Source organism: Neovison vison, chromosome 4 (genome assembly GCF_020171115.1).
Source record: "Neovison vison isolate M4711 chromosome 4, ASM_NN_V1, whole genome shotgun sequence".
In the NCBI taxonomy this organism is placed as follows: domain Eukaryota; kingdom Metazoa; phylum Chordata; class Mammalia; order Carnivora; family Mustelidae; genus Neogale; species Neogale vison.
In genome coordinates, this window is record NC_058094.1 from 173,098,181 (window position 1) to 173,122,233 (window position 24,053).

Consider the following 24,053-nt stretch of genomic DNA (forward strand, 5'->3'; position numbering starts at 1 on the left):
ACCTGGAGCAAATTTCAAAGTCAAACACTGAACTCCCTCATTTTGAGGAGATTTTATTCCTGGCTTGAACAAATAACCTCAAGAAAATATTTAAACAAGAGTTGATTTGGCTCATAAATCAGTATTTCACAATCAAAACCCTCTTTCTTAATATTACAGTTCTATATAAGAGATAGAGATTTTTTTTTTCCATTATAGGTTCACAAATCCTTTTGGTCAGTGGACATTGAAATCTAATACTAGATCAGAATGGTGAGATCCAAGCAGGTATTCCATGAAGGCAGAAGGGTGAAGGAAGAGTTACTGTGCAAAAAATGAACATGGATTACACATCAGTATGTATTAGTGTGACTTCAAAAGTTTTACTTTCAACACAGATAATTAAGAAATAAGACCACTCTTCCCTAAGATCCCCAAAATGAGACTGAGCCTAATTAACAACAAATTTATGTCTAATTCCTATTAAAAAAACCATACCTGTCAAACCTTCTCAGAGCAACATTCCCTTAGATCAAGTAACGACTGATTTCAATTGCTCTGATAAAAGCTGTCTCCTTTATAGATGCATCTAAATAAAACAGAAAGGCACCTTGATACCTGATGATTTATCCCCTTCATCTTTAGCAGTGTTTCATTGTAGTCTGGAAGGTCATTACCAGACAACTGCTTTGGAGAAGCAGCTTTAAAATACAGTTTCTGTGGTAGGCCATTAAGGAACCACCTCCAAAAGTTCTTATCTTCCATGTAACAAACACATAGGTATTACAGCACATCAAATCAATGAGCCACAGCCAATTTGGTCTGGAGAAGACCAGTATCTGTGCAAGATAGACAGCCTATAAACTAGCTTATAAAACCCCAGCAACTGGCTGAAAATCAAAGCTAATATGTGAGCCAAGTAGACAGTTTATAAACTGTCACCATTTCCAAGGACTCAAGTAGGAGTTTGGAGCCTAGAAATAAAAGCAAAAATGAGGAGATCACCAGGGCTGACAGGGAGGGAGAGATGTCCAAGTAGGCGAAAGATAAATAAGGAGAAAACCTAATTGGTCAAACCTGACACATATCATTAAAAGTTAAAAGAAACAGACTTGCACACATACACACACACACACACACACACACAGCTTTTAAGGGAAAAGTTCTATTTATATTGCAACTATATATACATAATACTGGAATTCTATACCAAGCCATTAAGCACATCTATTTGAAAGAGAGAATGAGTCGCAAAATGTCAGCATGAGGACTTGAGCAGACTCTCTCCAGCAAAGGAACTAGTGAAAAATATTTTAAATACTTATTTTTACTTAATATTTTATACTTAAATACTTTAAAACAACCATTTAAAATCCTTGAAGGGCATGCAGCAAATGAAACATTTTTCAAGAGTATCAACTAAATCTTGGTAAAAATAGTGCTTGTGGTACTCAAGCCGCAATCTATTTCTTCCTTAATCATCCATCCAGCTCAGTGTGATGGAAATTCCACAAGGAGAAGATACGGCTTGAAAAGATGGGGCCTTTCTTCCCACTACCACTCAGCTCCAGGTCACAGAGGCTAAATTAAAGCCAACGGTGGACAAGAGACTGGAGACTCCCTTCCCACTACATAGGCTCCACTCCCAAGTAGAGTATCTATCCCAGTCATAGTAAGCACAGAATGAATCCTGGGCCCTGAAAACCCTTAACAACCAACTCACCTAGGGCAGAGGTTTTCACCAGAAGCATAACAAAAGGTTAGAGTCCTCAAATGTCTCTACGGACCACCCTGCTCATGAAATAGAAGTGTCACCTAGAAAAACAAGACATCATGCCCCACCAAGCAGCGGTGTGGTGATTTTTTACAGGGAGAGAGACAGGGTGCAAGAACAGAGCTATCAAGTTCCTCCAAAGAAAACTCACCTTGTATGTATCCGACAATGACCAAGTTTAAATCTAAGCACCCTAGCAGAAGAAACAGAGACTATCATGCTAGACAATTAAGAGGAGGATGGTAGCTATGAAACAGCAAAAACCTCAACCGCTGGCAAGCTAGTTTACCAGAGAGAACCACAGAGACAAGTAACAACAACCCCATGGAATCAGAGCAAACTTCCAATACTGGCCTCAAAAACCATCCTTGCAATGGAACCAAAGTTTAATTGAATCAGAGTATAGAGCATTTTTTACCTCAGGCATTGTTAAGGAAGGAAGCAAGGAAGTAAAGAGAAAAAAGAAAAGAAATCAATTTGCAGGCAATGAATACAGTTTATTAGTTAAGTGTGATATCAGAAACAGTAAGAGACTAACAAAGAAAGACAAAAGGAACCCTACTAAACTACTTTCATTCCAGCCTGGCTACATTCACCACCAAGACTACACCCTCTGTGAGGGACTGTGGAGACTTCACTGGGTAGAGGGAGAAAACGACTTCACTGAAACACATCGGCAAAGTCACAGGATACAGTAACAGTAAGTCTGAGAAAATAGGAGGGAGACTATCATCATACAGAAATGATAAATTACATAAAGGTCTACCAAGCAATGAATGGATAAAGGAAATGTGCTGCATATATCCACAAGGAAATATTTTTCAGCTATAAAGAACTTGTTTAAACAAAGAAAGTATTTTCAACAACAACATGGATGGACTTCGAGGGCAATGTGTTAAGTGAACCAAGTCAGAGAAGACCAATACCTTATGATCTCACCTACATATGTAATCCAAAAAAAGGGGGGGAGGCGGCTCAAAGATACAACAGATTGGTAGTGGGCAGAAGTGGGAGGACAGAGGTGGGCAAAACGGGTGAAAGTAGCCAAAACATAAAACTTCCGGTGACAACTTAATCCCAGGGATATAATGTACAGCATGGACTATGATTAATACTCCATAGTATCAAGTTGCCCAGAGATCTTAAAAATCCTAAGGAAAGGATTCTCTATGTCTGGTGACAGATGTTAACTTATTTTGATGATCATTTCAGAATGTGAACAAATGTTGAAGCATTGTGTTGTACACCTGCAATTTATGTTGTATACCAATTATACCTCAAAAAAATCTGTCAAAAAATGTTTACATGTCAGAATTTCACAACTGTGGAAGGTGAACATACTAATAATGAATCCAAGAAGAAACTGGGAAAATAGAAGATAATGAGATGAAAAGATACATTATGAAACACAGCATGCGGCTGAAACAGTTCTAAGAGGGAAATTCATAGCTGTGAATGTCTATGCATAAAGAGACATTCTCAAGGCAAAAACCTTCTACATTAAAGGGTACCCTCCTACCTTGAGTTTTTTGGAAAGAAACAATAACAACAACAACAACAACAAAACCCTCAAATTAAATCAAGTATAAGTAGTAAATAGAGATTAGAATAAATGCAGTAGAATAGAAAAATAGAAAAAAATAATCAATATCCAAAATCAGTTCTTTGAAAGAATTAACATGATTGACAAACCTTTAACTGGACAAACCAAGGGAGGGGGAGGGGATTCTAATTAGTGAAATCAGGAATCAAAGTGATGGTGTTTCTACCAACCTCACAGAAATAAGGAATATAGAACTACGAACAACTGGATTTCGGCAAATGAGATGAAATTTCTGTTTCCTAGAAAGGCATCGACTACAAAAACTGATTCAACAACAGACAATATGAATGGACCTGTAACAAGTAAGAAAACACAATTAGCAATTTTTATTTTGTATGGGGAAAAAACCCAGGCAGCATCTCTGGTCACACCAAAAACAAAAAATAAAAACAAAAAACAAAAAACCTCTTCAATACTAATTCCTCACATTATTCCAGTAAGTAATATAGCAGAGAATGCTTCCTAACTCACTCTGTAATGTAAGTATTACCAAAACCAAAGGTATCACAAAAAAGTAAACTACAGACTAAAACCCCTGATGAATACAGAGGCATAAATCTTCAACAAAATACTAACAAACCAAATTTGGCAATATATAATAAGTATTACATACCATAACCAAATGGGATTTATCCCATGAATGCAAAACTGATTAAACATACCAAAAATCAATGTCATTTATCGCATTAATAAAGGGCAAAAACAAGAACACATCAACAGATGCAGAAAGAACATCTGATAAAATGCAACACTCCTTCATGAAAAAAAAATGCAACAAAATTAGGACTAGAACTTTCTCTAGCCAATAAAGGCCAATTATGAAAAACCCACAACATCACGTTTGAAAAATACTCTGTATTTTCACTTTAATATCAGGAACAGAAATATATAACTTCTGTTAAACATTGTACTGGAAGTTCTAGTCAGGAAAATTAGTCAAAGAAAAAAAAAAACTAATAAAGGTATCCAAAAGGAGTGAAACTATCTCCATTTGCAGACAATATTGTGTAAAAAATTCTGATGAATTCCCTTAAAAAAGAAAAAAAAAACTAGGAATAAACAAAAAAAAATCACTTCTATCTCTACATTAGCAGTGAAGCACTGGAAAAGAAAAAAAATATTTACAGTAGTGTCAGAAAGAAAATATATATGATTTAACAACAAAGTTTAAAATTTATTCTCTGAGAACTATAAAAATTCCCAAGCTCCTTTGCAGAAGCCAGCATCCCTACCTACTGTCTGGCACTCATTCCCTCTCACGTTTCTCTACAGCAACAATACTCCTTCTATGCTGCCTGATCAATTTTCATTTCTTCACTCACCTATATTCATTAGTATCCAGACATTCTAGGACATCTCCAGTCAAGTCATTCCTCCTCTGATCACACCTATCTTCCAAGTAGGACCACATTTCTCCTAGTCAGTTTCAAACAAAAGTCTGCTAAAGCAGCTAAGTTACCTGTACTACTTTACTGCAATATCTGCCTCTTCCCATGTTCTCTGCAATCAAATGAGGATTATGTCTCCCCAAATGTATAGAGACATATTTACCAAGATCACCTATGATCCCCACATGGCCAAATTCAATGGAAAACTCAGTCTTCTCAAGAACATCTGTTCACTTGGCTTTCTGAAACATTCTCAACCACCTCATTCCCACACTCTAAAACCTCACTCTAGTAAATTGTTCCCACGCTGGGGCTTCAAAGTTCTCTAGCTACACTCATTCTGTAAGTGACCTCATCAAGCCACAACACTTCACATACCATCTATATGAGAACTTCCCAATCTATACAGCCATCCATGTAATCTTCAAATTCTGGACTTCCATAACCAAATACCCTATTTAATTTCTCAGATCAAGAGATATGCCTCAACTATAAAATACTGAGATAAGTCTTTATTTCAGACATAGCACACAATCGAAACCTACTCTTCCATACACTTCCTATTTTCATAAAGGTCAACTCTATTCTTCTAGCTGTTCTTGTCAAATACCTTGCTCATCATTGATTTCTCTCCTCCCATATTCCAAACTGAATCCATCAGCAAGCCCCATTACATTCAAACTAGCCCACATCAGCATATATTTCAATGTTTCCAAAGCCACCATCTGAACCCCAGGTACCCATCCTTCCTCACACCTCATACAAAGAACAAAGACCATAAGAGAAGACATCAGTGTTTTTCACTACATTAAAATAAATTGTAAGAAAATTATTACGAGGCATATAACTAGCAGAGTATTTATATGTACAATATGGAAATATTTCCTAGAAATCAGTTTTTACTTGAGAAATACATGTATGTATCTAAAATTTAAATTAAAAAAAAAACAGAAATAGGGGCAAAAGACTCTCATGGGCAAATCAATGAGAACATATAAATCTTTAAGTAGTTGAAAAATTACCCAAGATATTAACAAAAGACTAAATTAAACTACAGAGAGAAAGCATTTCCTACTAACTGGATTAGGAAAAAGTGAGTCTAACAGAATCAATTGGTAAGGATATGGCTTTAACTCAAACTCTTGTTATACTCTATCAAGGGGAATTAGTACATGTTCAGAAAGTAATTTAGCATCATCTGATCAAAATGGTAAAATGCATTTTATCTTGACGCTAGTGAAATCTTTTTTCATGTACTTAGGACAATAATAATGTTCATGCTAACAATGCTTACACTGGCAAAAATTAAACATGTTCACCAACTACAAATAGATGGTGATATAAAGCAGTGATCATGAACACATAATAGCTGCAAAGATTCATATGAATAATTTCCCTAAATGTATTTTTTTGCAAAAGTGCTGTCAAAATAAAAGCAAAACAGAAGTTAAATGATACACTTTTTTTTTTTTACTTTATACTTTAGAGCGGGAAACTAAAAAGCATACAGATCTTTACACTTTATACTGGGATATTAAAAAGCATAAAAACCTAATATGTTCTTTAGGGATACGTGCAACAAGAAAAAAAAAAGAAGAAAAACAAATTTCAGGATGTTTATACATATGGGGGAAATTAATAGGATCAAGGCAGGGATATTGTTTTTTGGGTTTTTTTTTTTTTTTAAGATTTTATTTTTGATTTGACATAGATACAGCGATCCCAAGTAGGCAGAGAGGTGGGCGGAGAGAGAGAGGAAAGCAGGCTCCCTGCAGGGCAGAGAGCCCGATGAGGGTTCTATCCAGGACTCTGAGATCATGACCTGAGCCCAAGGCAGAGGCTTAACCCACTGAGCCACCCAGGCACCCTAAGGCGGGATATAGTTTTAAAATGACTATAATGTTCAGGTGGTAGATCTAGAGGTGTCCAAAGCACTTTTCAGGTTACACTGTTAAGAAATTTAAAAAGGGGATTTATGGACTCTCATTTTGACTACTAAAAAACTTCTCAAGAGAAAAAAACCATCCACATTTCGGATGTAATATTCCAGACTTAGTAAGGTTCTGGTTTAATGGAAGCCTAGAGATGTCGTATCAAGGAACACAATAGGAAGACCACTTAAAATACAAAGTCACTACTCGCTTACTCAATAAAATGCCCATGAAAAGGGTCACATGTCAAAACAAACAAAACAAAACAAAAAAACACTCTTTGGCTGACCCTGTTTTTCTTCTAATTACCACTCACTCAGCTATTTGGTTTAAACAAATGGAGAAGAAAGATGCTAAAATTGCCAGGCATGTACTCCACAGCTATTTCCATAGAAAGAGACTTTCATTCAGACATAAATCATCAGTTATATTCTTTTCTGAAATTTAAAGGTTCAAAATTAAGACACAAGTATGGATAGAGTCATTTAGCTGCTTCTACAATAGAGCCATTTGGATAGTTTGTTATATGAAGCATAATTCTGAATTTGTCCAATATATTGTCTCATTTGGAATTAGCCTAATAAGCCCTGAATGGAGGCTTAACAGCTCAGCACCACACTGATTACCTGCCTCTCAAGCTAATCTATCCAAGTATTTCCACATGTTAATGCAGGGATATCATCATAGATACAAATCAAACAATGTGGAAAAATGAACCCCACCTCTTGTTTACTTTTAAAAGCACATTTAAACAATAATTATCCATACACAGAGCAGGTACTGACATGCATTCCTACTCACATATCTGTATTCAAGCTAATTATGACAATGCACTATAGAAATCTTGACTATACAATTACAATTTCATTTAGCTGAGTTGTCTTTATTCTAAGACTACTTAATAAATGTTTACACAATCCCATCTCCAAAGGTAATCATTGGTCATTTTGAGATTTTGACTATTTCATAGTTTGATAACAGATTACCTCCAATCTTCTTCCATAAAAAATAATATATTCAATACAGAAATGCAAGCATGTTATAAGAATCTGTCCAAATTGTTCCATCACTGCAAGTGCCCCTAAAAAAGGATATGCAGCAAAAATAAGATCCTCATTTGATATACTCAACTTTAATTCATGAAAATTAAAGTAGTACCATTTAACTTTTATCTAAAATGATCTCAAGTGTTCTTCTTAAATGTTCTGAATGTTTAATAAGCTTTATTGCATTTTAAGCCCTAGATATACCATAGTTCCTTGATCTGTGCTCCTTCCAACTTTGAGAGTAATACATGGAATATACAGGATAGTAGTTTTTAAAAAGCAAAAAAAAAAAAAAAAAAAAAAAAAAAAAAACCTTTTCATGCAGGAGCCTTTTCAACTTCAAGAACAGATCAAGTTTTACCTCATTCCATAGTAGTCAGGGAGTAATTCACCATGTGCCCTTGGCACTCCAACTTTTGTGAAAGTAAGTCTCAACTTTCCCACTAGATAATCAGGACTCACTACTTTTCCCAAATTAAATGGCTTCTTTAGGTGTAGCACTTAATACCAATATTTCTTTCCCTCCAGTAAGATACAGAAACCAATAGCCCAGGAGCATGTATTACCTGACACCCACCTAATACTGAACTCTGAACTTCAACACATTTGATCATGTTCAAAACTAACCAGTAGAAAGCCAGCATAATTTACTGTTAGCCAAGGTCAATTCTACTTATGATACTTTGTATGGAAAATATCATCACCTGTCAAGTCATTTTTCAGCTCTTTTAAAATAAGCCCAAAATACTTTCCATAAATTTCTAATACTGGGTTATCAATGAGTGTATTGTTCCTGATGTACACATAATAAGTTTTACTTCTGAAATGTTCTTTAATCATTACTAAGTATAGCCCTGCTGTAAAACACAGATTGCCCACACATTCACACCCCCCCCCCATGTCAGAGTTTCTGGTTATTAAATCACGCTGTTTCTCTTCAGAAAAGGACTCAGATTTTCTAACTAAAAACTAATGTTGTTAGCCATCCTACAGGACATGGTATAGCTCCCCAGAGAGTATCTTACCTAAAATGTCAGTTGTGCCAAGGTTGAGGAATACTGTGCCACTTCCATATTCAGGTATAGAAAATAATAATAATAATAATAATAATAAGGTTTCCAAGTTTATAAAAACCCCTTTTGCCTTAAATACTGGAAAAACCATCCAATATAAAGCATAGGGGACTCTTTCATGAGGTAAGCAGTAAGATGTACATTGGCCAAGTGCTGATTAGCTCACAAGCAGTTGAAACTCTTTAATTAGGGGCACCTGGGTGGTTCAGTCAGTTAAGCATCTGTCTTGAGCTCAGGTTATGATCTCAGGGTCCTGGGATCAGCACTGGGGTTCCCTGCTCAGAATGGAGTCTGCTTCTCCCTCTCCTTCTGCCCCTCCACCTTGCTCCTGTGAGCTCACTCACTCTCTAATAAAATCTTAAAAAAAAACAATTAAAAAAGAAACTCTTTAAGTACTATAGCCATCAGTAGGTGGGTCTGCTGAGTTTTGACAAGCAATTCAGTGTCTGAACTAATTTCACAAAACCTCGGGAGGATGCAGGGAGGTCAGGAGCACAAGAAAATCAGGTGTACTGGCAGGGAATGGCAAAGAAAAACTGAAGCATACAAAAACACACATGTCTTATTACCTTATGACTCACATTGTCCCATCAGGTCCGGCCAATCCAGTTCCCTCAACATTTTTTTCCAATCTCTACTTCTCTGTTTCAATTGGCTGAAATAGACCTTCATCACTCAGCGCGAACAATACCGCAGATCCAAACTAATTATAGCTCCCTCGATCTCCTCCTGTACTCCACATATTAAACCAGGGAGACCGCGATCTTTCTAAACTTCAAGTCTTGGGTTATTTCCTCTTAGGAGTGAGGGGAAAGACAAGAAATCAGTGGTTCCCCCCTTGTATCCAGAAACTAATTCAAGGAAAGAGATCAGGGAGAATTAATGAATTCAGACTTACACATGATCTCACACATGCTGAAAAAAGCAAATTTAAGGGGTTCTGTTCAGTTGGAAGTTGAACATACAAGGTCTGGAATTATAGCAGAGAAGGTGTAGCATGAGAGATTTTGGAAAGAACATGTCAAGTAGTAGTTAAAATGGTTACGTGTAAATGCTTTTTACCAAGTAGAATAATCATCTCACAATGATTGCTATATGCTGTAGCATTCTTTTCATAAAGTAGTCTGGGAGAGAGAAAAACAGCAGTATCAGTAGTTGACAGGGATTAGGAATAGAGCAAGGGTCTGAGTACCAAGCAGCACCAGGAAGCAATTCTTTGTAGTGTGAGAAAGTTCTATTGTGATTACAATCCTCTATACAGTTATAAACACTCAGACTATGCACCTTCCCTAAAGCAAATTTTACTGTATGTCATTTTTTCAATTAAGTCATGTGGGCATGATTTTCATTGCTCAGAAGTACTTTATTAAGTTATAATACAAGTTAAAGGGAATGTTTATGGAAGATGGATCTGAAAAAAGCAGTCAAGAAAAAAGTAGTAAAGACTACAGTCACAGAAGACAAGGTAGAGAAAGTTGCAGAAGGAAGATCTGGTTAAAACTGTCAAAATTAATGAAGCGATTCTGTATACACTGGTGTATTATAATACAATTCATTTCTACTATCAGCCACAACCCCCACAGTTCACCACCAGACTGCTATTACTATAGACACCAGACACAAGTGGGATTCTCACACCACATACACTCCTGACCCACTGGCTCCAAGTCCAGGAGGTCCTCACAGCCCCTACCGAGGTTCATCAAAACTCCTGGAACTCCAGAAAATGATTAGGACTGCATTTTTATTGTAATTACTTCAGATTACACATTTATGACCAAGGATATTTTATCAGAGCAGATAAATGAGGAGAGACACAGGGTAGGGTCTGGGAGAGTGCACAACATAGCTTCCTGGGTGCCCTCTCCTCGTGGAATAAGCAACTGCTATGTTGTCAGCACACAACTGTTCAACCAGGTAGCCTCCCTGAGCTTCATTCAGCATCCAAGATTTTTACTGGGATATCATTTTGGCAGTGTGAGTAATTGAATCACTGACCATGTGGTTGAATTCAGTCTCCAGCCTGATTCCTCTCTCCCAGAGGAAGGGCTAATTCAAAGCCTCAAATCTCCAATCACCATTGGTAATTAGAAATCATTAGTATTTCTGGTGACCATGCTCCATCCTGAGTGATCTCATTAGCATAAGCTCAGGGGAGTGCTATGGGGCTCATTAAAAATAACAACCATCCAGGGACGCCTGGGTGGCTCAGTTGGTTAAGCGGCTGCCTTTGGCTCAGGTCATGATCCCAGCGTCCTGGGATCGAGTCCCACATCGGGCTCCTTGCTTGGCAAGGAGCCTGCTTCTCCCTCTGCCTCTGCCTGCCACTCCGTCTGCCTGTGCTTGCTCTCGCTTCTCTCTCTATGTCAAATAAATAAATAAAATCTTTAAAAAAAAAAATAAAATAACAACCATCCTAATACTCAGAAAATCCCAGTTATTTCCATTCTCCCTTCAAGGAACCAAGTATAAAAGCCAGTCAAGTTCCTTATTTTACAACAGACTAAAAATGCATATCTAACTTGGGAATCGAAAAGCCACAGGTGAGTTTGGACAGAGCAGTCAGAGAAGAAAAACACCAGATTACTGTGCACAGAGGAGTAAACTGAAGGTGCAAAAGCAGGAGCAATAAATGTGACTGTTATTGTCAGAAGTTGATTAGGGAGGAGAGGATGAAACATGATTAGAGATACAAAAACAGAGGGTTTAAATTCATGCAAGTAATTAAGGAAGTGTCTTCCCTCAGGAGCACATCTCGAGGAGACTGTTTCCTTGATACACTGTCATTTTCATATTTATGTTATTCCAGGCAGGTCTTCGAATATGATAGCTAGCTTAAAAGTCCTAACATGATTCTCTCACATTCCTATGTTCCAACTTATTTTACCTTTGCCAAGATCTTTTTTTTTTAAAGATTGATTGATTGATTGATTGATTGATTTGACAGAGAGAAATCACAAGTAGGCAGAGAGGCAGGTAGAGAGAGAGGAAGGGAAGCAGGCTCCCTGCTGAGCAGAGAGCCTGATGTGGGGCTGGATCCCAGGACCCTGAGATCATGACCTGAGCTGAAGGCAGAGGCTTTAACCCACTGAGCCACCCAGGCGCCCCTGCCAAAATCTCTCTTAAAACAATGTCCTTGTTACTGCTTTTGCACCTCTGGACTTTTAATTATTCAGAAATATACAAGTAATTTATACTTAATAAAACTCTTGTACTTTCAACAGAATGGCTGACAAATTATCTTGCAAAACATCTTGCTATTTAAGTAGTTCAGGAAAAATGTTACTAACAGCTTTTTTCCCCAGTGTGACTTTTAAAGGTTTTTTTTTACAAAGTTTTTCAGAATGAGGATTCACTGGTTAACTCCCGAGGACTAACATCAGAGCCAGAATCCAAGGAAAACAGCAGAGATGCTTTAGGTTAGTAAGAGGCTTTAGTTTAAACAAATGAGAAGGAATGAGGACTGACAATCTGAGCCCATGTTTGGCCAGTTAGAACTGTGTTCCTCACATATAGATGCATGTAACATTTAAAAGGTAAATCACCCAAAGTACAAGTATCCAGTGTGGTAACACTGCACAGAATTCTCTGCTGTCCTGGCTGGAATTCTGACAGGGAGGGGAATCTCCGTTACCTTAATTTGATGTGAGTTCACGTTTCGGCTCAACATTATCATAAGATGGGTAAAACCTCAAGCCAAAAATTAACATAAAGAGATCCCTAAATGCTAAAACCCTTGGATCCCCAGCAGAACCAACACAAATCTGTTCCAGAAACACATCCTCATCCCATGCCCAAAGGACTCCTACTTACATTGTCTTGCCAAACATGGGCCTACAATACAGTTTACTCAACAGAGGACAAAACAAATCACAAGTGAACAAATGAAGTGAAAAACTACAAAAAACTACATTAGCTATAATGTATTAAATATTCATCTTTAAACACTGAAAAAAAGAATACATAATCCTAAGAAAAAGGAGGCCAATAACATTTGAAAAGGACTGAGTCAAACTTCTAGAAATTGAATTTTTAATTGAAGACTACTTCAACAAGAGATTACATTAGGGCTGAAAAAATGAAAACTGAAGTTCTCCAGAAGAAACCTCTCTCTCTTTCTCTCTCTCTTTCTCTCTCTCTCTCTCTCTCTCTCTCTCACACACACACACACACACACACACAGGTGGTAAGAGGACAGGGTAAGGTTTACCATACATACAGTGATGTAGAAGTAAAAGATAAAGCTGTAGGGTGAGCAATGGAGCAAGGTCAATATTTATAGGATAATGATACAGAGGTTTCTAGAAATGGTAAGATGTAAATCAAAACTTCTGAATAAATCCAAAGCAAGAGAAAAAAAAATTCTTATCTATCAGATATTAGAGGGAGTGCACATTACCTGAGAAAAATAAGGGACTTTAAAATCCACCTGGCAGACACTCCACAGCTAAGACAGCAATGCGTTGGAAGGACCCTAGACTTTTCTTGTCCCTCTAACATAACTAGGTACTTACTGAATCGTTCTGAATGCCCAAGAAATCGACCTGAGTACTGACAGAACAACTGCACAACTAGAGTAAGAGAAGAGACCACACTGAGGAAAGCACACAGTGTGGAGATGTCATTTGGGAAGAAACGCTTCATAAGTACTATAGAGGCGAGGGAGCCCTGGTCACAGAGGGAGCTCAAAGAGAGAGACAAGAATGCAGAGGGGAATGCAGGAGGAGAATATTTCCCAAAAGCCACTGACTGGAAAAACTAGACAGGCTGATTGGAGTTTTTACAACCAGCAGGGGCTCAAAGCTGACTTTTTTAGAGGTCAGGCTGGAATAGAGCCCCAGGGCACTGCCCTGCTGCTGGAGACAACCCTGGGGAATACTGCATGATTTGAGGATCACCTAAGGCACAAAGGGAGAAACTGTTTGCTCTTCTAGCATCTGTGAGAGGTAGAGTTTCCAAAAATGTCTCTCTAGGGACAAAGGAGCCAGTGGGCACCATTTCCCTCCTCCACCCCTCTGCATAGATGCAGAGACACCTACTGAGGACAGCCAGCCCAGACACTGGCTGTTTAGCCTGCTTTGTGCAAATTCCATGCCCCCCGGCTCTGGTGTGACTGCCCTTCTAGGTAAAACCTGTGTCCATCCCAGCGTGGCGAGACCCTCCCCCTAGAAGACTAGCACAGCCCATCCCACCATCCGTGCATATCACATCTTCCAACCATAGAGTTCTACAAGGTTTCAGTGTCAGTGAAAGTAATATCTGGTCTCATTTAACAAGCAGACCAGAGCACATTTAGTTTAAACTTGCCACACTCTAGCCAAGGTTCTAACACTGCCCACTACAGGCCAGAAGAGCCTCTGCAGATGACTGACCTAACGGTCAGAGCAGCCAAAACTCAGCAGCAGAGCACAGAGCACCAAATACACACCAGAGACACTCCCTGAAGCACCAGGTCCTAGAAACTATATAATCTCTTCTTCATAAAGTCATTACTCTCAGGAGTAGCAACATAACAGGCTTTTCTAACGCACACAAGATGACAGAGACCTATAAAAATGCTAAGATGGAAGAATTCATTCCAAAAGGAAGAACAAGAAAAGGTAGTGGCCAGAGATCTAATCAAAACAGATACAAGTAATATGACTGGTGGGGAATTTAAAGTAACCATAATAAGGCTTGAGAAAAACATGGAAGACATCAGGGAGAACCTTACAACAGAGAAGAAAGAAGCTAAGAAACAATCAGGCAGAAATTAAAAGAGCAGTACTGAAATTCAAAACCAAATGGATGTAATGACCACAAGGATGGAAGAAGCAGAGGAATGAGTAAGTGATATAGAGGATAAAAGCTACAGACAATGTTGAATGAAAGAGAGAAGAATTATGGATCACAAGAGTAGACTTAGGGAATTCAGTAACTCCACCAAACATAGTAAGGTTCATATCATAGGAGTCCCAGTGGAAGAAGAGAGGGAAAAGGAGACAGAAGGCTTATTTGAAGAAATAGCTGAAAACTTCCCTGATCAGGAGAGAAAACAGAGATCCCAATCCAGGAGACACAGAAAATTCTTATTAAAAATCAACAAAAACATGCCACATCAGGATATACTGTAAATTTGCAAAATGGAGTAAAAAAGGAAAAAATCGCAAATCATCAAAATAAGTCCTTAACTTACAAAGGAATACCCATAAGGCTAGCCACAGATCTCCACACAGAAACCTGGCAAGCCAGAAGACAGTGGCATGGCACCTTCAAGGTGCTAAAAGGGAAAAATCTACAGCCAAGAATATTATATCCAGCAAAGCTATCATTCATAATAGAAGGAGAGATAAAGTTTGGAAAGATATTGTCCAAAGAAGACATACAGATGGCTAAAAGACACAAGAAAGATGCTTGACATCACTCATAATCAGGGAAATTCAAATCAAATCTATAAGGAGATATCACCTCACACTTGCGAGGATGGCTAAAATTAACAACAGAGGAAACAACAGGTATTGGCAAGGCTGCAGAGAAATGTGGATACCTCTTAGAGCTAGTAACTCTAAAAAAGCAGTATGGAGGTTCCTGAAAAAGTTTAAAATAGAATTACCCTAGGATTCAGCACTCATGCTACAAGTTATTTACGCAAAGAGTACAAAAATACAGGTTCAAAGGGAAACATGCATCCTGATGTTTATAGCAGCATTATCAATAACCAAACTATGGAGAGAGCCCAAACATCCAAATATCCATCTTCTGATGAATGGATCAAGGAGATGTGGTATATGTGCAATGGAGTATAACTCAGCCAAAAAAAAAAAAAAAAAGAATGAAATCTTGCTATTTGCTAGGGCATGGATCAAGCTAGATAGTATTATACAGAGTGAACTAAGTCAATCAGACAAAGACAAATACCATATGATTTCACTCATATGTGGAATTTTAGAAACAAAACAGGTGAACATACTGGGGGAGAAAAGAGACAAACCAGGAAAGCCTCTTAACTATAGAGAATAAACTTAGGGTTACTGGAGGAGGGTTGGGGGAGTAAGTGGGTGATAGGGATTAAGGAGGGTGCTTGTAATAAAAACTTGAATAAAATAAATAACAATAAAATCTGCCTGACAGAAAAGGCAGGTAACTTTAAGGGACACAATAAAACTGGTAATGGGACACTAGTATACTGGTCAACAAACTTCTCACAAGCAAAATTAAAGCCAGGACACAATGATATATTTTCAAAGTACTGGGAAAGAGAAAATACTTATAAACTTAGAAATTTATACCCCAGCAAGTGATCACATGAAAGGCAGAAATAACCCTGAAAGGATTTACCTGCTAGCTGTATTAAAGTCTTCTCCCCTCCATGGAACCCTGAAACAAAGCTTAAAAACTCAGGTAAGATAACCTGAGTTCTGGTGACAGTTCTGAGTTCCTGTATGCAGATAACTCAATTATCAGCCTTAATTTGGGACATCTTAGTATTCTGAGGTAATCTATTTCCAACTTGAAAATGTATTTTAAACGAAGAAGTTAAAATTTCACAATTCCCTTTAACATGTATGCCCTCCAGGGGCTGTCTGACCTTTGGGTACAGCCTCAAAGTTGAGAGCTAAGAGAACAAAAGAGAATCCATTAAGAATCTATGCAACACAATTTAAGGGAACAAAGGAGAATTAGTTCAAAAGAAGCCATGGAAAACAAGTGGTTTAGTGTCTCTAAGAGAAGTCTTCACCATTTTCTTGCCTTGGGATGGTATCCAATTCAGACCAGTCTTGGGCAATTTAATGCCTATAGGCTAAGAAGGTGTCATTCCTTTCCAACACAAAACTTCAAGTATGAGTGCCAAGTCTCAACTTCACTTAGTTTTTACAATTAGAAATTAAAACAGTGTGAAAGTGTTGGCATGAAGTAATACCTGGGTATAAGGTTGTTAGGTCACTGGCCTAACCTTTATAACTTAGGATAACCAAGAGATACTGAGTATCTTCAGTGTAAAACTATGTATTGTTTAGAGACAACCCTTCTGGATTAGTTGAATGTAACCTTCCATTGCCTTTGAGCTCTTTTACAAACTTCACAAGTTATAGGTAACTGACAGCAATGCAAAATCATTCTTGCATATAAAGATGCAAATAAACTCTGCCTAGCGGAGGTTTGACACCCCTCACATGGGGAGGAAAAAATACAGTTTTGTCTATGTGAGTTCATTTTAGTATTGCTTCACAAAAAGGTGTGCTTCTCCGATTCTAACATGTGCCTGGTTCCTTCATTAACACCACGAGCATGTTAAGGATTTCACATATCTGTATGAAACTCACTCCCTACTTTCTTAAAATTTATTCCCTAACACCATCAAAGCAAGATATTATTTCTAGCAGACACCAGGTTTCTAAAGCTCCAAAATAAATTGTGAAGATTCCACTTAAAACTAGCTTCTTAAATTTTCAGCGTGTTCACAAAAATATGTAAGTTTTAATCATATACATAGTACATAAGTTATTCTGATCAATGTTAATTATAAATATAATCAAAAATTCCCACAAATCTGCAACCAAAAAAGTCAGTAACTGCTATACATGTTAAGGTCTCATTAAGTCACCACTTATACTGGGTATCTTGGCTTATAACTGCAGCAGGAGGAGAGTCCTCTTCAGTTTTAGACCTACTACCAAAACTGTCACTTTACTGACAAGCTTAGAAATAAGACCTCAAAAAGAGCAACTGACCAAAAATTCCAAATGTGTAATTTCTATAGTGAGCATAATAGTTGCCCAAAAGGTAATAAAGGCAAAGGCATCTAATTATACTCACCAGGTACTATAAATTTTTAATTATCTGCCCCAACTATCTAGTGCTCCCTAGGAGCTTAAGAAATTTGTCAGGTTTCTCTCTAATTCCTCAAAGTTCTAAATCCTGTGCTTCTTCATTCCTCCTCAGGGCACTTTTAGCTGATCACATGGCCTCTAGCATGGCTGACGGGCCTGCAGAACAGGAAGGAGCCCCAATCTAGTTTTGAGGTCACCTAATATAACCTCTATCTCAAGTTTCACTCCATCAAGATACATTCCATGTATCTTTTTTAAGTTACATTGAAGAAAAAGGTTTTTGCTGATTTACAGAATTCTTATACAGGTTTAAAAGGAATTCATGTTGTAGGGAGAGGAGATTACATTAGCAACAATTCCCTGAGGAAGAGACTGCAGTTGCATATAGGAAACTAAAGAGAAGTCACACACTATCTTTTCCAGATGGGTAATTTTTAACTCACCACCCACATGGCAAAGAAGGCTTAGAGGACTCCTTCCATTTGTCTACAATCCTAGATGTTGTAATTCATCTTAATACCTTTTCATTTTTAAGTACTTAGCCCTCTACTGAGCAGTTAACACCTAATTTCCAACACCTAAAAAAACCGCAAGGATTAGCATCTGTACTTTTACAAGGCAAAGGGGCTCAAAGAGGTTGCGCAAGGTGCTCATATACCACTAATTAGAAAGCCTGAGAACTGGGCCTACACATGTCCCATTCCACAGCCTGTTGCTATCATGCTGTACCAAGTGTGTACAGCAACTCTCATTCTGTCTCCAATTTAGACTATAAACCTATTAACTTATTTTTAGGATCTTATCTAGTAATATAAGAACAAAACAAAGATGTTCTAGAGATTATAATATGGCTTTGGCTATCCTATGTTCTGGTAAATTAAAACACAGAATTCTGTGTCATCCTAAAACATTCTACTTTAAAGGTTGTGAAAATCTTGTCTGGCTATCTGTGCTGGAAAGTAAACCACTTCCGAAAACTCAAAACACAATTTGGGTTTGATGAGTTAGACTTTTTATTATTATGTGCATCTTAGACTTGAGAGTTTTCTTAGGTATCTTCAGGAAAGTGCACAATGCTTCTCATTCCTTCAGTGTACATTCAAAACTATACTCTGAAGACATTACTACATGTCTTCATGTAGTAAAAAAGCTCATGTTACAATGAGGGACTATAAGAAAATATAAGTTCTAGTATAGTCTCAGAATACGCCAAGCTTCCTAAAAAATTTTGCATTATGTCTTTAAGTCAACATGCCTATTTTAAACAAATGGACATCTAAATATGATTTCATCAAAATCCAACAGGTTAACTAACACTTACTAGAGTATTTGTCTCTTTTATCCTTTTTCAGAAGTTTAACCACTTACCCCATGTTCCTTAGCAGCTGTGACAACTTTGAGAAGGACATCTTCCTCGACAAATGGTCTCACAGCGTCATGGATTATCACAACTTCTGGCTTAGAGAGTTTCGAGTTGGGCTGGTCCTCTGCCAGTGCTCTTAGCCCATTGAAAATTGACCTGTGGCGGGTCACTCCAGCTTCAACCAGGGAGATGCGCTGATGCTTGTACTTTTGAATGATACCTTTCATCGCTTCCATGTTCTCTCCAGTTACTGCCACAACAATGTCTTTTATCCAACATACCCTAAAAGAAAAATGTGCATACATTTAACATAAACTGGGCCTTATACGAGTTAAGCTAGTAAGAAAGTGAATTAATAAGTACTTCTTAGGGGTATGGAAAACTGAACGCTAAAGTAAATCAGTCTGATGCATTTTATCAGGTCTAGTAAAGAAGCTGATCAATATTTCATACTCTACATAATAACAGATAAAATTTCACTATGGACTATAAAACATTACGTCTATATAGATATCATACAGCACATACAGATTCCTCAGTAATTAAGTTTGAATTAGACTATCAGTACATCAAGAAAAAAGAATACAGTAATAGGCCTTTAAATTGATTCTTTCCAAGTTATTTGTTCAATAGAATAGGAACAATCTCAAAAGTCTCTAAGTCCATAAAATTATTTAAAAAGCTGGAACACTTATCTAACACAAACTTTGCCTACATCAAGGTAAAACATTATAGCTTAAATAGGGCAACTAAGACTGTATAAATACAAGTGGGACTCAAAATAATAAACTTTGTAATAAAATATAAAATTAAAGAATTAACCTATTGAGTCATACCAAGTATTGAGCCATTCTTCTATTGTACAACATTTTCCTAAAGACTTCCTGACCTATTGCTCTTACAGTCCACGGCATTGAGTGGCAACTGTGTTACATCTTGGCTGACTTCTCCTGAACAGCAGTGCTAACAGAGCTTAATGTCATTAAACTCTTCTGTTCCACCGCCAACAGGCCCAAATCAGGCAAACTGCCTCTGACCCATGCTATCAACTCTGAATGAAGGTCACTTTAAAATTTAATAGAACTCAAAAACATCTTTTGAAGAACTCTTAGACTATGACATGCTACATGCTCATGTTAGATCAAGTCTTATGCACATTTTTACGAAATGAAAGGGTCTGAAAATTACTTAGTGAAATTAACTTTGTTTATATGAACATTCGGTTGATTTACTCAATTATTAAACTCCAATCTTCAGTTATTCAATCAACCCTTTCCATAATCCGAAACCCCACTGTGCCTGTGGCTACAACAATAGTACAGAGATGAACACACTAAGATCTACTTTATAGGCACACTGCCTTTTCATTTTAAGTCCATTTCTTTAATAAGTACTTATTGCACACTGAATCAATGATCAGCACTGAGTACACAATGAAAATAAACACTGCCTTTGCAGAGTTTACGGATCAAAGAACACCAAAGAACAAATACAAGCTGTGATCAAGTGCTATAAAGAAAGCCAGGCTCTAGGATTGCAAGCAAATGGACTTTCTGACCAGCACAGGGAAGGCCAGGATGATACTCCCTAAGGAAACTGAATTTGCTGTAGGATCCAGACGGTGAGTGGTGGCAGGGGAAATACAAAGGGGTACAAAAGGCTGGTGGAAGCAAAGGCCATGGCAACATCCTGAGGGCCAGGAAACCATTGGAGTCACATCCTTTAAGCAAGTGGGGAAGCCAAAGAAGAGGCTGGAGGTCCAGGCAAGAGCAAGACTGGGCTAGGCCATGGGGACATCACAGACCATGTTATGGGTTTTAATGTTATAATAGAAAACCACAGAAAACCTTTATGCAGGAGAGGACATTTACACCTTAAAAAACAAACAAACAAAAAATAAACAAATGAAAAAAAAAGAAAAGAAAAGAAAACCTCACTCACCCAAATGTTCTAGGCATTGTTTTAGGACAGAAAGGCCCCTTAAAGAGGACCACCTCCTAATTCCCCAAACCTGTAAAGTTATAACCCTACACAGAGAAGGAACTTCATGAAAGTGATTAAGTTAAGGATCTTGAGATGGAAGAATCATTCTGGACTACCTGAGTAGGTCTAACATAATCACAGGAGTCCTTACACATGAACAAGAGGCAGAAGAGTCAAAAGAGGAGAGGAATTAAAAGAAGCAGTGCTCAATGTGATAGAGGACCACCACAAGTTCATGTGAATGACCCCCAGAAACTAGAAAATGGCAAGTAAATGGATTGTCCCTAGAGTTTCCAGAATGAACACAGCACTGCCAACACCTTTAAGTTTTGGCCTAGTGAAACCTATTTCAAACTTTTGACTCTTCTGACTTAACAGAAGTGCAAGGTAAGTCATGCAGCTTTAAGCCACTTAGTTCATGGACTATTTTTTTCTTTTAACAGCAGCAACAGTAAACTAATTTAGGAGGCTCAGTTTTACTTTTGCTGCAAGGTGGAGAAGAGATTTAGTAGAGAGAAAGGATGCAAGTAGACCAGATAGAAGGGAGCGGCTGCTGCATTCTGGGGAATACAGTGATTACAGCCTGGCTCCCAAACTGAGCTTGCAGATGGCATTTAAAGGATAAATTAGAGATAATAACCTAGTAAGATTGGCAAAACAAATCAATTATGACAAAATATAAAATAGCTAACCTAGGTTAACCATTTACTATGGTTTGAGCCTTAGTCAAGTTTTAACCTCCTGTAAGTCCTCCTCCTCTACTATCACTTAAATGGGAAATAATTATAATATGATATAGGCATGACGCTCAGTACTTTAAATAGTTTTACCATTCTTCATCAAAAGAAGTTATTCCATCTTCCAGAAGGTAGGTCCCATGATGGCAGGGACAACATCTGTTTTGCCCATTGCTTTTCACCTAGTACCAAATAAACACTAATCGGTTGGTAAGTGACCATGGTCAGTCTTATCTACCAGAAAGAGTGTAAATCTGACAACACAGTATTGTCTCAAGGGTTATGAAAATGCAAGAAGCTCTTCAGTAACCTCGCTAGCTCCAAAAACTCAGCAATGAGTTTAACTTTCCCTATGTGATGTGGTTGCGTTTTGAGTCATTTGACTCCTTACCTTCATTTCTAGAACATTAGGCTGCTCTAAGGCCAGGGTTACTCATGTTTTGTTAGACACTGTGGGGAATTTCAATCACAAGTAAACTAAGACAAAGCAGTAATATTCACAGAATACCAGAGTCGCATATGGATTATTATGGGCAGGCAATAGAAAGAATTAGGGGAAAAGACTCAGTGTGGGTTGCTCTTCAGTTTGTAGCCCATCCATCCTCCATTCCTTCCCTTGCAAACCTAACTGATCACAGCATACTTGCCAGTTTAGAATTTACACTGTACTTAAAGCCCCTCTGCAAGTGACAAGTGACAGTTCGTGTCCCCTAAATGTGGAGCTTCCCAAGATTCTGTCTTCACAGACACAGCTGTGATCAAGGCACTTAATCCCCATTTATTGCACCATTCTCTTAGCTTATCTCCCTCTCATCTTATCCCAACACAACCCATTCTCACCACTCCCGGGGGGGTTTTCTCACATGCAAACTGAAGGTCACCCCCTGCTCATTTTTGAGCTGGGCCCTTCAAAATCTGACCTCAGCCCACTTATTCCTACAGCACTTCATCTTTCCCATACCCCTCTTACTCAGAGGGCATTTTCTCACACACGCAAGTCTTTGCTTATACTACCTCCTCCACTTCCCAGCACACCTATCACCAATCCTGGGTTGGGAGGAAAGTGGGAGGCTCAGTCCCACTTGTTCACCTATCGGTTCAGATACGGCTTCCCCTAGGAAGCTTTAGTAGTCATTCTGGGGGGCAGCATCCCTGGTCTCCCCTCCCAGTGTACTCTTACCGCTAGAGAAACTTAGCATCATACTCTACAGTTTGCCTTTTCTATCTCCCTCACTAAGATGCCAACTCATAGAAAACAGAGCCTACGCCTTATAGCTTGGCACATTCTATACCAATTAGTATTAGTAATATTAACAGCAACGACGACTGATGGTTTGCTAGGCAACACACACTGTGTTGAGTACTAGCCTGCAAAATCTATCTGATTGCAAGAAGTCACTATTATCACCACTTTATAGATGGCACAGAAGCAGTGGCCTGACCATAATTTCACACTTAAGAAATGAAAGGACCTGGGTGGACCCAAGTCTGATTTTGGAGCACATAGTACTGCCAATGTACTAACAGTCTCTGAGAAGGATGTGGCAAAATCTAGGAGCAAAAAGAACATGTCCACATCTACTGTGTCTCTAGCACTTCATTCATCTTATTAGTGATGAACCATATAATATTGTTGCATTTGTGGTCAAAATGTCGAGGTTCCTGTGATTTCCTGTACTTCAAGCAAAAATAAACATCTAACATTTGCCAGGCAGTATACTAGACAATTGTGATATAATAATGAACCAAGACTGGCAGAATTCCTGACCTCACAGACCATATGTTACTAAATATCTATTAAGTGAACCCATGAATAGAGAAGACTTAAATAATTAGAAATGAATAAATTATTAGTTTACATGCTTAAGCCTTTTCTCTATTCCTGGATTCATTTAAAGTATTCGACATAATGGTCTACAATTCATCTGAGTTTAGAGGAAAGAATTATTAACAGTGATCAAATATGTTTCAGTTTATTAATATGACATCACATTAAAGTTTTGGGTTTCATTTTTTTAGAGAACCTCTAAGTACGTGCTCAAGTTAATCAGTAGGCAAGACTGTTCTATAGTCAAGAGCTTAACTTGTACCTTATGCTGTTCATCTCTTTTCATAGCGAATTATACCATAAAAATAACTCCAAAGCAACTGTAAAGGCCTCATGTTGCTTTTTTTCACAAAAATTACTCTCAATTAAATCTTAATATTGAATAAGAGGGAGATAGGCAAGACATTGCTAGACTAGTCATTCAAATATCTGCACAATGAGTCAATGAATTAATGAACTCCCAAAGACAAGTTCCAATTTTACAAGAATGCCTTCAAAGAGCTATAAAATAATTAATTTCCAAACAAAGCCAGTCAAA

At 37.9% G+C, this 24,053-nt stretch overlaps 1 protein-coding gene across 2 annotated transcripts in view; it reads right to left on the reverse strand.

Moving 5' to 3' along the window:
- Positions 1-24,053, reverse strand: part of CRPPA (CDP-L-ribitol pyrophosphorylase A) — a 305,237-nt gene that overhangs the window by 268,081 nt on the left and 13,103 nt on the right. For both annotated transcript variants that reach the window (XM_044246136.1, XM_044246137.1), the window contains exon 2: positions 18,973-19,249. In XM_044246136.1, the coding sequence (XP_044102071.1) occupies positions 18,973-19,249 (277 nt within the window). The remainder of the gene's footprint in view (positions 1-18,972; positions 19,250-24,053) is intronic.